Source organism: Sinocyclocheilus rhinocerous, unplaced genomic scaffold, assembly GCF_001515625.1.
Source record: "Sinocyclocheilus rhinocerous isolate Xijiao unplaced genomic scaffold, SAMN03320098_v1.1 scaffold3339, whole genome shotgun sequence".
NCBI lineage: Eukaryota > Metazoa > Chordata > Actinopteri > Cypriniformes > Cyprinidae > Sinocyclocheilus > Sinocyclocheilus rhinocerous.
The window spans coordinates 64,707-81,003 of NW_015643244.1; the positions used below are offsets into that span (position 1 = coordinate 64,707).

A 16,297-nucleotide genomic window follows, 5' to 3' on the forward strand; every position below is an offset into this window, starting at 1 on the left:
ATTGGGATGACCAATCACAAACCAGAAATGTAACAATTATCTTAATAACTGTTTTCAGTTGGATTTTTAATGACTCAAACTGTCCCATGCGCGGCACTGCTGTTCAAATGATAATCCTGCGCCTACATTTTTATTGTATTTAATTTTTTAAACTTTTGATTTATAGTTTTATGTCTAATAATACCTTAGAGTCTTTCTGTTTTGTCAAAGAACCGATTTAACAGCGCTTGCGTGAGCCGGTCTGAGCCTCCGCCTAATCTGACAGTATAGTTGGATGACCAGCTGTACTATGGCGAACACTTGGCTTCTGAAATATTAATTAGGTACCGTCATAGCCGATCAATAGGCCCTTATGATTGGCTGAAAGGGAGGCGTTAGTAGGCGGGCCCTGCCTAGCTGACGAATAAACGAAGGTAAGGACTATCTTATGAATATTAATCAGGTTACGTGCATGGACGCCCAATGAACGTACCTGAGAAACGGCAGCGCGATCTAATTAATAGTCATGAGGGAAACCGTCGCAATAGTAGGAATGGTATTTTCAACAGCACAATCATGAAGCGGGATGGTGGCAGTCGGTGGCTCTGTTGTGTCTTTGTCTGGCCCTGGTTACTGTCGTTAGCCGAAGACTAAGTTATTACGAGAAAAACATGCGCTGTGAGAGGAGAAGCGCGAGCTGTGTGATCGTGCAAGCGTTAATGTATTAATATTAATTATATTCGTGTATTTCCTCGAAGGAGGAGCGGGATACATGACAGACACACAATCCCTTCAGGACATGTGAGTATACTTACATTAGACAGCCATCTTGAGCTTTTAACAACGATTGTTGCTATTATTTATCGCATTAACCCCAAATCGAACGTATTATGTCATTATGTTAATGAGGCTTTGATGCATTATTCATAAGGAGTCTATGACATGGTGACAAGTGGATCACACTTGCAGTACTCTAATAACAATGTCTTCCTCCTCAGGGTTGTTGAAAGCATAAATATAATAACATGCCAGTTTGTTTTCAGGCCTTCATCCACCCCTACATGCTAACATGCACTTATAAAGATAGCAGGTGTATTTTTATAATAATATGGAGTTGGTTCTGGATCCAGCTCTTCTTCTCTGAAAGCTCTATATTACCTTATGACAGTCTGTATGCATTATACTTGCACTGCTACTGTAGTGTACTAGCAGTATCTGCTATAGTATCTGCAGCTGTTGAGGGAATTTGTCCAGCCCCTTACTGCGTCCTGTCTTAAAACAATGAGCCCTATGTAGTAAACAGCATGTGGGGGTCGAATGCCTTCAGGTCAGTCTGATACCTGATCCATGTCCTGGTGACAGAGGAGTCACTGTGCACCTGTTACAATCTACTGTAGTGTTATAAGTGTGTCATCTATTGCATCTCCCATAGAAGGCTAAGGGGTTAGTTGTTCTAAATGAAAAGTTAGTTCAAGAATACACAAGATAACACAGCAGATCCTAAGTGCTGTTATTGGTGGAAACCTTTAGACAGATCTGCAGAAGCTGTTCCTGGGAGATGTTTTCTTACCAAAGCTAGGCTATTTGTGAGGAAGTTCATGTGCCAGCAGAGAATCAAACATATGTCTTACATTTCATCACAGCTCCATACTATCCATATTTAATGCAGTTCCCTATCGAGCGTTCACTCTACATTGCGTGAATCGCTGTGGGAACTCCTCCCCTTCTCACTGCGGTTCTCGCAAAATATCTCGTTCCCGCTCTCAGGGAATCCGAGGTTACGACAGTAAACGGAGATGTTTTGTGCAAAACTGTCCGTCACAATGCTTGGGTGGTTCCTGTAGCCCAGCTGGTTAGGCATGATGGTCAAAATGCTATGGTCATGGGTTCGATTCCTAGAGAACACACATGCTAATAAAATATACCATGACTGCACTGTAAGTTGCGCTGGATAATGTCTGTCAAACAAGTAAATGTAAATAGTGGCCATTATAGTGATGGGTTGTGATTGTCAAGTAGCCTTCTTTCCAATTGTTAACCAGTTTAGTTTGTACCTTAACGGGCCATTAGCACAGAATATGTTTTGCACTTTGATTTTTAAAAATTTTGATTTTCCATTGTTTTCCTGTATGCTAGACTGACGTGTTTGACCAGGGTCTGAACACTCAAATTAATTGTAATTTAAAAAAAAAAAAGTAATTGTCTTTTTTTTTTTTCTTTTAAAAAATGTGCCTGCAGATCTTGTTTTTTTTTTATTATTATTATTATTATTATTATTATTATTTTATTCCACTGCCCTGCATCTCACGTTTCCAATTCAAAAACACTGTCTATGCGAATGACTCCTAAAACTGTCTCAGAAAAGGTTGTGTCTCTAAATTCAACTCCATTTAATGCAGTGCTTCTATAGACACATTCTTGTGCTATTTGGTCATTGTGTTATGCTTCCAACCATTTCTTAAAGTTAAAGTAGCCCAACTTGTATTGTTATGTGTTATGTTATGTTCATCCTTTTTTTGGAACGCAAGAATGTGTCTTTCATAAACACCAATGTGCCAAATTTGGGTCACTAAAAGAAAAGAAAATAAAAAGGCTGAAAATGTGAACAGAAACCTGCAAATTTAATCAATCAGGTAACAGAAAAGCATACTGAATGTAAAGAAAGATTGAGATGTATTCAGTTGATGCTCACCTGAACTGATGTGTGATGAGATACACATCGAGAAATCTAGACAAATTATGAGCATGTCTTACTGAACACTAGCAATATTAGTATATTATGGTGAAAATTAATATTATATAGTTGTACAGACCTCATATTTTGTATATGATCATGCTTGTATAAAATCTACGGAGATCTACATGACATGCAAGAAAAAATAAACAAATCGTGCATACGATTTACTAATTCGTTCCCTCGATGTTCTAAAACGTGCACACGATTACTATTTCGTTCCCTCGATTTGCAAAATCATGCACACAATTTACTATTTTGTTCTCTCGATTTATAAATCGTGTGCACGATTTAGCAAATCGAGGGAACGAATTAGTAAATTGTGCGCAAAATTTATAAATCAAGGGAACGAATTAGTAAATCGTGCACACGATTTAGCCTACTATTTCTTTCCTGCATGTCATGTTCCGTAAAAATCAACAAGACTTCCATTTCAAAGTTTGCGTGAAGTCAATATTACAAAATAGGCCTACATATCGTTGGACTGTTTAATTTATTGTAAAGTCTCATTAATTGAAGACAATTGTTGTATTTTTTATATTAACATTATTTCAATTGGTAATTAATTAATTAACTTATTTATTTTTAAGACCAATTTAAGTTTAGCTTTTTTGGTTTCTGCTTTTGGTCCAGAGATTTTGGTTTTGTCCAAGTAGTTTCATTTCAGTGAATCACAATTAAACGTCTCTTAATAAAATGAGTCAGATCCAGGATCAAGCCTAATTATACAGTGCTTACACAAAGCCACTGACTCTGTTTTTAAAATACTGGCACGTCGCTGGTTGACGGGACATTGCTATGTGGTATTTAAGCATGTGGTTGCTAGAGTGTTGTTGGTGGCTGCCAGCATATTCCTGTGAGTTTGCTATGGCATTTTGGGTAATTGTGGTCTTGGCTCCCTCCTTCAATGTAAATAATTGGGATTTTTTTCTTCAACAGACACACAAACCATATGAACACAGTGACCAACATTAACAATGTGCTGAGCTGCACACAGCCAGACACACAGATGTGCCTACAGACTACAGCAATTAGTTTAGTCTCAGCACTACAAATACTGTCTGTGTCTGTCTTCTGGAGTGATAAACTCCTGTATTGTGCAGTCAGACGTAGGTGATTGTGTTCATATGACTCTGGTTAGTCATATGCCTCCCCATGACAATACATAAACAGTGTGAATTGTGCATGCTTCACGGTTGCTACATGTGACAGCACCAGAAGAATTGAGGAAAATCAAGGGAGGGAGGCTACTAACTCCCATTTTTCTGATGACTTTGACCACATTTAGTTCATCAGGGGCCAGATTCACAAAAATCTTAAGAAAGAAGTTAAGAAATTTCTTCTGGTAAATTCTAAGACGTTTGTAAGACGTTCCTCGGTTCAATTCTTGAAAAAAATTTCAAGAAGTTCTCAAATATTTTCTTAAGAACATCTTTTTTTTTTTTCTTAAGAAGAAAATGACAGGCTTTGGTGTTATCTGAGTGTATGGCGGTTATTGCCGAAGGCTCCCTGATCAACTCAATGAAAAACACTTCAGAGGCCATCTTTTTGGGCTGCCTACAGATTACCGTAATTATCATACACTATTTTCTTTGCGACTGACTTGACGGGAGTTTAGCAGTTGTCGCGTTGCAGTTTTGCAACTGATTTTTTTGATTGGCAACTTATTCTTCTTGATTGCATCTTATTATTCTATAATTGAATTTATTGTTTAATGTAACATTTAAATTTTTTAAAAAATATAAACTTATGAATTTGACATAAAAGATGACACATTTAATAAGTTTAGAAAAATCCCTTTACAAGGGTTAAAAAAAAGCCCTGCAAATGACTTTAAGGAGTCAAACATCGCCTCATAATGGTAAGGTTAATTTCTTTCATTGAGCAGAAGATGCTTCTAATTTTTTTAATAAGAGCCTATTTGCTTCTAAAAAGAAATGTTAAGCATTGTTTATACTTTTTCATCAATTTGTTGTTTGTTTTTAGTTCACTTCACCAAACCCACACTACAAAAGAATCAAAGAATCATATAAAACCCAGTAAACCTTGAGAATATTATTTGTGACATTAGAATAAAATATATGGAAATAATAATGAATGTATAAAACTAAATTGTAGAATAATCTCTTAAATATTAGTTTTTCTAATTTCATTTAACATTTTCATTTCATTGACAATTGTATTAAACACGGACCTTTACTTTCATTAGTCTTATTTCTGCTATTGTAGGCTCATTTTGTAAATAACCTATTAATTTATATTATAGACAAGTACAAACTGGGTGCTTAATGCAAATGTAATTGGCCACATTAACAAAATCAGGCAATTATGTTCGCCCATCTATGCAAATGTATCTTTATTTATGGAGACAAAACGAACGAGGTTAATCACTGTCTGTCACGTCAGTTTAATGTATATTTGTGAAAATACCGATGAAAGGTACGCCACAAAAAATCTTCAGCTTTTGTGTTTATTTCTCATCCAACCCAAGATAACTTTAAGCAAATAGTGTTAAATCATATCTAAATTAATTATATTTTTATACAATATCCAATCAGAATGTTACAAATTAGGCCTTTTTGTCACTTTTTCCGATTTTGATTGGTGTGAAGTGTTTTAAAATTGTAAAAAGAATTCAGTCACGCAATTGTGTTTGTTTTTATAACCGATTACTGTTGTACTCAAGTACTCAAGCCCACCATTACATCTTACAAAAGTCTGTGATGAAGGCTGTCATTGTCCATGGATCAACACGTGATCCACTCGAGAGGTTATAAACACTCATGCTACAGATAACTAGTGATTTTCCACTGGTGAAAGTAAGAGCTTGTGTAGATAAGCCGGACCACTTCCAGCAGCAGCAGAGCTCAATATTTGATGAGTGAGCAGCTCCAGCCTATCAGATATCTGTTCAGTTTATTACAGTGTTCATGAGTACAATACACACCCAGAGTTCGAATGCTAGTTCCTAGATATATGCTTATGCACATACTCTGAGCTGATGCATTCATGACACATGATTAGTGAAACATTTTTGACACACTGGACTGAATTAATGTTTCTTATGTACTTACACCTTTACTGACCCTACATGGAGCAGCATCAAGAAGTGTTCAACCCACACTCTTTCAATATTTTTTAAGTGCATCCTTGGATGAACTTCATGAAGTTGACTGATGAATGTCCGGTGTGAGCAGCGCACGCACAAAGAAGAAGCTCAAATATAAAAGCGTTTTCATTTGTGTCACGTTTTCTTCACTGCATTGTAGCATAGCTTCTAATGTGAATTTGACTAATTCTCTTAAGTTTTTAAAAAGTTAAAAGTTACTGAGTCATGAAGACCTCTGACGTGATCACACATCTAAACTACAGTAACACGCGTTTGTGTTCATTCTGGACTCATTTCTGCTTACATTTGTATTGAGTAATTGAAAATTAGTAAGTTCAACCAAAAATTTTAATTCTGCCATCATTTACTCACCTTCATGTCATTCCAAACCAATAAGACTTTCACATATCCTTGAAACATAAATGAAGATATTTTAAATGAGATTTCAGTCCCTCCACTGAAAGCCAGTTCCTCCAAAATTTCATAAAGTTCATAAAGACATTGTAAAAATAATCCACATGATTTGAGCTGTTTAGTCCAATTCCTCTGAAGAGACACACTCACTAAAAATGATGAATAGTTTTAATTTAGGCTTTTATTCATATACTGTATAAACATTCATCAACTCGCATACAAGGAGATCATCAAATAAGGTAAACGGAATCTCCCTTTATAAAAAAAAAAGGTTAACCCTGAGTTCCTGTTCCTGGGTTAAAAGTGGGGTTTAGAACGACAATAACTAGGGGTTAAGCACAGTGTGAAAAGCCCTTTCATGAACTTTAGGTGGAATGGACTTTCAGTGGAGGGACAAAAATCTGGTTTCATGTTCATTTGGGTTTCAAAGATGAACAAAAGTCTCATGGGTTTGAAACGACATGAAAATGAGTAAATGATGAATTTTCATTTTTGGGTGAACAATGCCTTTAAATGTGACTGTTCAGTGTAATTTACCCTCAGATTTATTTAATTTTGCTTATAATTCTGCTGTTATTTCTGGGCTTGACTCACTGTTCATTCATCTGTGGCTTGAATTCTTGTTTTGTGTGTCTGTAGGTGAAGACAAATCAGGAATCAGACGTGGTTTATGCGGAGAAAAGTTTGTTCTGCTCTTCCTGCTGACTTGTGTTCTAAAGCTTTAAACATCACTTCATCACAATGGTATGTTCACATTTCCCTACAGTCATAGTAATGCGTCCTTACAGGTTATTATCTCTTAATATAATATTTTGCTGATGTTCATGTCATTCTGTGTAGTGCTTTGTCCAGCAGACATTGAACATGTACTGGCTTCGTATCCAGCAAGCTAAACACTTATACTCAATAAACTGACTTGACACCAGGAAGTCGTAGTTCAGATGATTTACTGAGTAAAATGTGTAAAACTGCAAAACAAAACAAAGATCGTATAAATAAACTGTTACATGAAAAGCGTTGCGTCCAATTTTATCTAACATGAGATAATTATGCAAAATGATTACACAACATAAATAAACTGAGAAATAAATGCTTAATATGAGCTTAAGCGGTTCAAAGATCTTGTACTATACACAGAACTACGTATTTCACAATCACGTATTATGAAAACAAATATTTCCATATGTAATCCTTGATATACATGCATAACAACATAAATCAACGATAATCTAACTTTACTTACAGGCAGTGCCTCGTTAAGTGTTGTTAATACGATGGAATGATGCAACAACAAAACTGCGCTATTATGTGCAGCGCACGCTACCCCCTGACCCCGAAACTGAATAATATACATTCAAACGGTATCATACAAAATTACCAGTAGAGGGAGCCAAAACCCAAACTAAAGCTGGCAGAGCCAGAACACTCCCCGTCTGGTATCTCAAAAATACCATTAATACTAACAGTTACTAGCCTATATAGTCTGGTCAGAAGAAAAGAGGTATACTAATTCGGATATGGGTCTGTGATACACTTTCGTTGTCCCATGCTGAACAGTCTTCACTTCTACTTTTCTCACTAGACCATCTGAACTGGGAATAGCCTTCACCGTTATCCCCATTGGCCACTCATTCCTTTTGACTTGTTTGTCTTTGAGTAGAACAATGTCTCCTTCTTCGATGTTTGGATACTTGTGAAACCATTTGCGACGGCTCTGAAGAGTTCCAAGATACTCTTTCCTCCACCTATTCCAGAATGTTTCTGCTAGGGCTTGTACCCGTTTCCACTGGCATTGGAACATGTCCTCCTTACTGAAATCTTCTGGTAAAGTCAGGAGATTACCAGCTTTTTGTGTCAGAAGCATGGAAGGTGTTAGAATGAAGGGACATTCAGGATCTGTGGAGACTGGGACTAGAGGCTGTGCATTAATGATGGCTGTCACTTCAGACATGAATGTCACTAATACCTCATGGGTAAGCTGTGTGTACCTGTCTTTCAGGAGCATTGAATCCAGGATTCGTCTGGTTATTCCAATCATACGTTCCCAGGCACCACCCATATGAGACGAGAGTGGTGGATTGAACACCCAGGAACATCTTTGCTCAAGGAGATATTCTCTCACTGCTGTTTGTTCGTTCTCACTCATTTTAAGCTCTCTAGAGGCACCAACGAAATTTGTCCCACAGTCGGAGCGCAGTTGCTTGGCCGGACCTCTGATAGAAAATAATCTCCTGAGAGCATTGATGAGACTTGAAGAAGTCATTGACTCAATCACCTCAATGTGAACTCCTCTGGTACACATGCACGTGAACAACACTGCCCACCTCTTACTATTGGCTTGGCCACCCCTTGTGCGGCGTGTGATCACCTCCCATGGCCCACACACGTCTAAACCAACATAGGAAAAGGGTGGATCCATCTGCAGTCTTTCCGCTGATAAGTCGGCCATCTGTTGTTCCTCTATTTTGCCTCTTAATTTACGGCAGGTGACACATTTATGGATGATACTGTTAATGCATCTCTTGGCTCCAATTATCCAAAAGCCATTGTACCTTATGCTGCCCTCAGTCAGATGTCTGCCCTGATGCTGCACACGTTCATGGAAATGTCTGACCAGTAGGGCTGTGATGTGATGGTGAGCTGGGAGGATGAGGGGATTTATTTCTTTATCTCCTAGCTCTGCTTGCCTGATGCGGCCGCCAACTCTTAGCAGCCCATTGCTATCAATGACTGGATTCAGCTTTAAAAGTGAACTATGTGAGGGAATTTCACCTGTGGAAGTGATGCATTTCAGCTCCTCCTGATACACTTCGTGTTGTACACTCTTGATAATTATTTCCTCTGCCTTCAGAAGATCGCTTACAGATAGGCCATTTGAGCACAAGTGCCAACCAGTGCACCAACTATCATCCCTTGGTTTACTGAAAAAACAGACAATGTGATGCAGTCGAGCCACAGCTCTGACGACTGTGGTCCACTTTGAGAATCGTTCAAATCTTCTAGTACTTAACTGATCCACTTTGATGTGGGTAGAGAAGACATGAACCTCTGAGCGAATTTCAACATCTTCCTCTGGGTCAACAAGGTCGTATGAATGCGGGCACTCGAAAAGCTGCTCTGCTGACTGGTGCAAGAATGAAGGTCCTGTGAGCCAGTTTGTGGTCTCAAGCTTGGCAGATGGAACAGAACGAGAGACGTGATCGGCAGGATTTTGCTCAGAGGACACGTACTTCCATTGTTCAGGCTGAGTAGATTGTCTGATGCGATGCACTCTGTTGCTCACATATACATGAAATCTTCTGGACTCGTTATAGATGTAGCCTAACACTACTTTACTATCTGTATAGAACCTTATTCTGTCAGGTTTTAGATTAATCTCATCCGTGATGAGTTCAGACATTTCGACAGCTAGGACTGCAGCACATAATTCTAGCCTAGGTACTAGGAGAGATTAGACTTTGGGGCCAACCTAGCTTTGCCAAGGATAAAGCCAACCTCTGTATTGCCTTTCTGATCAGAGGTTCTCAAGTATGCTACAGCTGAGATAGCTTTCATGGAGGCATCTGAGAAGACACATATTTCTGTGTGTTTGGCTGCAGAAAGAGGAATGGTTACATACATTCGTGGAATGCTCATATTTCTCAAGTCTTACAGTGAATCACACCACCGCATCCACTCGTCATGTCTGTTCTCGGGTAGTGGTGTGTCCCACTCTTGTGTTTCCAATGAGAGTTCTCTTAAAAGTAGACGTCCCTGAATTGTGATTGGTGCCAGGAATCCAAGAGGATCGAATAAGCTATTCACTGTTGAAAGCACTCCTCTTCGCGTGTATGGCTTTTCAGTGTTAGGCACCTGGAAGGTGAACGTGTCTGACATTAGATTCCACTGTACCCCTAAACTTCTCTGCTCAGGTAAGTCGTCCGTGGAGAGATCAAGATATTTGATATCCTTTGCCAAGTCTTCATTCAGAAAGGCATTCATTACTTTGGCTCTGTTCGCCACAATTTTATGGAGTCTAAGGTTTGAGACTGCAAGTGCCTCCTGTGTCCTTCTGAGTACATCAATTGCCTCCTCCTCTGTAGGAAATGACCTTAAAGCATCATCTACATAAAAATCTTGTTCAATGATTTTTCTTACATCACTGCCGTATTCCTTTTCTTCTTCTCTGGCAGCTCTACGTGTTCCGTAAATGGCCACTGCTGGCGACGGTTTGTTACCAAATACGTGAACTCACATCCTGTAGTCCACGACCTCCTTAGTCAGATCGTTGTCACGATGCCACAGAAAGCGCAAAACATCACGACAGTCCTACCGAACCAAGAAGCAGTGAAACATCTGCTGTATGTCGGCTGTGATGGCAACAGGATCTTTTCGAAATCTTAAGAGGACCCCTAACAGGCTGTTATTAAGGTCTGGCCCTGACAGCAGTACGTCGTTCAGAGATATCCCATCAAACTTTGCACTAGAGTCAAAGACAACTCGAATTTGCTCTGGCTTTTTGGGATGATACACACCAAACGTTGGAAGATACCAGCACTCCTGGCCAACTTGTAAAGGAGGTGCTAGCTCTGCATGGTTATTGTCGAGTATTCTCTGCATGAATTCTGTAAAATCCTCTCTCATCTTTGGCCGTTTATCAAGGTTGCGACGTAGAGACATGAAACGTTTAACAGCGTACTCTCTGTTGTTGGGCAAGCGTCTCCTTGACTCACGAAATGGTAGTGGTGCCACCCAGCTGTTACTTGAGTCCTTGGAGAATTCCTTTTCCATTATGTCCAGGAATATTTCGTCCTCAATTGAAGGTGCAAATTTATTGTCATCCTCGGTCTGCTGAAAGACTGAGTGAAGTCTGCAGCTGGATAAGCCTGATGGTTTTTGTAACTGGGTTTTCTCATTAAACTTCTCCTTCAGTACAATGTGATTATCGCATGGACTGAAATAGTTTGGTCTGCCATTCTCTAAGATGTGTGTTCTCATGCAGTTCACTGGAGAGGGCTTGTGACACTTCCCTAGACACACGTTTCCCACAATGACCCAGCCGAGGTCCAATTTTTGGGCATACGGCGCATCATGAGGACCGTTGAGTTGTCTGCGAACTTTATGCGCTCTTATTATGTCTCTTCCTAGCAGGAGCAGTATTTCAGCATTTGGATCAATGGGTGGTATCTTGTCTGCTATTACTTCTAAATGACTATGATGCAGAGCGGCAGCAGCAGTTGGTATTTCGTCTCTGTTGTCTGGCATACTATTGCATTCCATAAGAGTAGGAAGTGAAAAACTAATCTCACCATCTGCAGACTCAATGATGAACCCTTGCGGTCTTCTACCAGATGCTTCAACGACTCCAGCACATGTTTTCAATGTATATAAAGCACAGGTCCCTTGAACATTGAACATGTCAAAAAACTCTGACCTCGCCAGAGATCTGTTGCTCTGCTCGTCTATGATGGCGTAAATCCGTTTGCTTTTGTCGGGGCTTCCAGCAGGATAAACATTTATAAGACATATTTTAGCGCATGACTTCTCACTAAACCCTTTGCCACAGACCTTGGTGCATTTTGATGACACGTCACCACCACAGGACTCTTCACTCTCCCCGCCGTGCTGTAAAGGAGGTATAGAATCAGAACGCCATGGTGATGGGCCTGGGTGGAGAGCAGCCAGGTGTTTGTCACTCTCGCACTCAGAGCATTTGATTGACACATCACAATTCTTAGCGACGTGTTTGTTCGATGAGCAGCATCTATAACAGACGGACAGCTCCTTTAGAATCCTCATGCTTTCCTCTAGTGGTTTCTCTCTAAAGCCTCTGCATTTCTTGAGAGGATGGGGCTTACGATGTATTGGACATTGTTTATCGATCTCATCGGCTCCTCTCTGAAAACTCTTGACATGAGACAGATTAGAGGAGGTCATCACATCCATCTTATGGACTGAGACAGGTTTCTGAACATGGGTGTGGCTTTCACTATACCTGTCTTTTCCACCAGAGGCTATGGTGAGCGAAGAAAGGTTGAAGCTCGGATCGTTGCGTGCTCTTGCTTCTGTACACACAAACTTAACAAAAAAGGAGAATGGAGGAAAAGGAACCCCATATGTGTAGGACAGCTCCTTTAGAATCCTCATGCTTTCCTCTAGTGGTTTCTCTCTAAAGCCTCTGCATTTCTTGAGAGGATGGGGCTTACGATGTATTGGACATTGTTTATCGATCTCATCGGCTCCTCTCTGAAAACTCTTGACATGAGACAGATTAGAGGAGGTCATCACATCCATCTTATGGACTGAGACAGGTTTCTGAACATGGGTGTGGCTTTCACTATACCTGTCTTTTCCACCAGAGGCTATGGTGAGCGAAGAAAGGTTGAAGCTCGGATCGTTGCGTGCTCTTGCTTCTGTACACACAAACTTAACAAAAAAGGAGAATGGAGGAAAAGGAACCCCATATGTGTATTTATAATGCGAACCCTGCATCATCCACTTTTCCTGTAATCCAAAGGGCAACTTTTGCACAATTGGGTTAACACCTCTGGACGTATCTAGATACGTGAGCCCAGGTAGATCACCCCCACTCTTAGCTGCTTCTATCTCTAAAAGCAGGTCTCCTAGTTCTCTGAGTTTATGGTGGTCTTTAGCTGATATCTTTGGAAAAGTCTCTATTTTCGTGAAAAGGGCTTTCTCAATAGCTTCTGGAGATCCGTAGGTCGTATCTAGCCTCTCCCAGATCAATTCCAGACCAGCAGGTAAATTTCTTACATTTACAGATTTAATGCGACGGGCATGATCTGCTGACTCTCTCCCTAACCACCTAATCAATAGATCAAATTCCTCACCTGCTGAAAGATCAAGGTTTTTGATGGCATTGAGAAATGATGATTTCCAAGCAAGATAATTTTCGGGACGGTCGTCAAATTTGTTAAGCCCTGATGTCACCAGCTGATTTCGTGCTAAGAACTTCGCTAAGTCGTGTGTGACTGCATCATGTGCAGAATGATGAGTTGGATGACTTAAGTTTCGTCCAGAATGGGGCATTGGAGCAGCTGGACTCTTAGAATGGCGTGTGAAGCCATGTGATGACTGAGGAACAGGAGGTTTGCACTGCTCTCCTTTCTCACTGCCACTGTATTCACTAGCGTTCCAAGAGGACAGAACATGATAGACTGGTGAAGAAAGCTTTCTCCCTTTATTATCCTCTATATCTTGTGCTAATTCAGGCTTTGAATTCTCTTTGGTTGCTACAGTGTCACTAGGTTCACTGTGTTGTTTTACATACTCTTCAGTACGTTGCATAGGACTTTGCTGTGGAAGGTGGATAGATGAACTATGATGTGACTTTTTCATTTCTAGATCCGCGACAGCAGCTTCCATGACTGCCGCTTCCGCCATTGCAGCTTCCGCCTCTCTCTCCTTCTCGATTACATCCAATGTTGCTTCAAGGTGAGCTTTCTCTATTTTAATGTCCATTTCTCTTTTCGCAAATAAGGCTCTTGCCTGTGCAGCTTCTGCCTTCACTCTTGCCACTGTTGCTGCCATACTGACCGTGGACTTGCTGGAAGACACAGAGTGTCGTGATGGCGCTGACTGACTTTTGTCATCTTCCATGACTGCCGTTGTTGTGTTAGCCTCTATGCCGTGGACAACAACGCGGTTGCTTTCTGCTTCCGTGATATACAACTCTTGTAAGAAGCTTGCCTTTTTACTGTACTGGCTTCGTATCCAGCAAGCTAAACACTTCTACTCAATAAACTGACTTGACACCAGGAAGTCGTAGTTCAGATGATTTACTGAGTAAAATGTGTAAAACTGCAAAACAAAACAAAGATCGTATAAATAAACTGTTACATGAAAAGCGTTGCGTCCAATTTTATCTAACATGAGATAATTATGCAAAATGATTACACAACATAAATAAACGGAGAAATAAATGCTTAATATGAGCTTAAGCGGTTCAAAGATCTTGTACTATACACAGAACTACGTATTTCACAATCACGTATTATGAAAACAAATATTTCCATATGTAATCCTTGATATACATGCATAACAACATAAATCAACAATAATCTAACTTTACTTACAGGCAGTGCCTCGTTAAGTGTTGTTAATACGATGGAATGATGCAACAACAAAACTGCGCTATTATGTGCAGCGCACGCTACCCTCTGACCCGGAAACTGAATAATATAAATTCAAGCGGTAGCATACAAAATGACCAGTAGAGGGAGCCAAAACCCAAACTAAAGCTGGTGGAGCCAGAACAGAACACAATTATTATATTGGTAACACTTTACAATAAGGTCTTGTTTGTTAAACAAACTAACTTATACTAACATTTAGCAATGTATTTTTACAGCCTTTTTTAACCTTTGTACATGTTAGTTAATAAAAAGGTAACTAATATTAACAGATACGACTTTTGACCGTAAAAATATTTTAGTAAATGTTGAGATTAACATTAACTAATATCAATAAATGGTGTAGAAGTATTATTCATCTTTAGTTCATGTTAACTGTTATTCAATTTTAGTTTATGTGAAACCTTATTGTAAAGTGTACCATTATATTAAACACATAATCATTCAGGGCTAGTTAGCTAAAAATATGTAATTTTGCACATCCTAATCAGATGGTTTTGATCATAGACATTGGATTTTGGTTTTATTTGCTCTAGTAATTGAACTACCTATCCTGTTGTTTGCACAGAGTACTGTATGAAGATATTTGGGGCGATGGCCAGTGAACCGCTCGAAGGTTTCCATGAGGTGAACCTGGCGTCACCCACCACCCCAGATCTTCATGGCGTTATCGACCCGAGCCCACCAAAGCACAACGCTCCCCCTAGCACACTGTACCGCACACACTCTCTGTCTTCTGGCCAGAATGCACCCAATGCTCTCAGAGCCGACCAGCTGCCCACCCAGCCTGTGTACTCGGCCCCACGACACCTGGGCACAGAGGACACCCTCAATGGCAGGTAAGACTCCTGGAACATGGGGCAGCAGGTGAACCAGGCGAAACACAGTGTCTACACTAGTCGCCAAGGCCGATATATTTGGCATTTTTCAAATATGAATTTCACAATATTACTGTTTTTCTGAATTTTTGATCAAATAAATGCAGCCTTGGTAAACATAAGAGACTTCATTAAAAGCACTTAAAAATGATATGTTTCCAAACTTTTGATGATTACTGTATGTACCTGGATGTTGGAGTTGAAGTCACCATGAAATCAAAATGGACAACTCTTACTTTTTATGGAAAGTTGCATTGTTTATTATAAATGATTTATCTGTGTGTATTATGTTTTAAAATTCAATATTTTTTCATGCTCGGCATCATTACCTTTCTGATGATGTGTGCGCTACCGAGAGGGCTGGGCAATAATCCCTCCCCCTCCCCTTAGTTTCAGTAAAAGCTCTTTTTAGACTGAAGAGAAAGTTTCAAAATCAAATCGATGTTTGTCTCCGCAGTGCAAATGATCCCGCATCCGCTGTGGATGTGGTGGATGGCAACGTCCCATCGGCTGATGGAGAAGATGTTCTGGGCCTGAGCACAGACAGTATGTCCCGTCTCAGAAGTCCGTCAGTAATGGAGGTCCGAGAGAAAGGTTATGAGAAGCTAAAGGAGGAGCTTGCCAAAGCACAACGGGTGAGACACTAAACAAATGTCATTGACACTCACTGATCTACACTTACATTTATTCATTTCATTATTCATTGTGTAATTTCACAACAGAAAAGTCTAGAGGGCTGGGTTGAAAATAACCGATTCTCATTTTGATTAAACAATATTAATTAGGGGTCATATGACGTTGCTAAAAAGAACATTATTTTGTGTATTTGGTGTTTATGCGGTTTAAGGTTCAAAAAACACATTATTTTCCATATAATGTACATTATTGTTTCTCCTCTATGCCCCGCCTTTCTGAAACGTGTCGATTTTTACAAAGCTCATCATTCTAAAAAAGCGAGGTGTGCTCTGATTGGCCAGCTATCCAGTGCGTTGTGATTGGCCGAATACCTCAAGCGTGTGACGGAAATGTTACGCCCCTACCATATTGTGAT

The 16,297-nt window shown here is 39.8% G+C and overlaps 1 protein-coding gene across 4 annotated transcripts in view; it reads left to right on the forward strand.

Moving 5' to 3' along the window:
- Positions 1-541: 541 nt before the first annotated feature.
- LOC107757202 (rab-3A-interacting protein-like) overlaps positions 542-16,297 on the forward strand; it is a 46,070-nt gene continuing 30,314 nt past the window's right edge. For all 4 annotated transcript variants that reach the window (XM_016574617.1, XM_016574618.1, XM_016574619.1 and 1 more), the window contains exons 1-4: positions 542-780; positions 6,876-6,980; positions 14,937-15,207; positions 15,704-15,881. In XM_016574617.1, the coding sequence (XP_016430103.1) occupies positions 14,945-15,207; positions 15,704-15,881 (441 nt within the window). In that variant the 5' untranslated portion in view covers positions 542-780; positions 6,876-6,980; positions 14,937-14,944. The remainder of the gene's footprint in view (positions 781-6,875; positions 6,981-14,936; positions 15,208-15,703; positions 15,882-16,297) is intronic.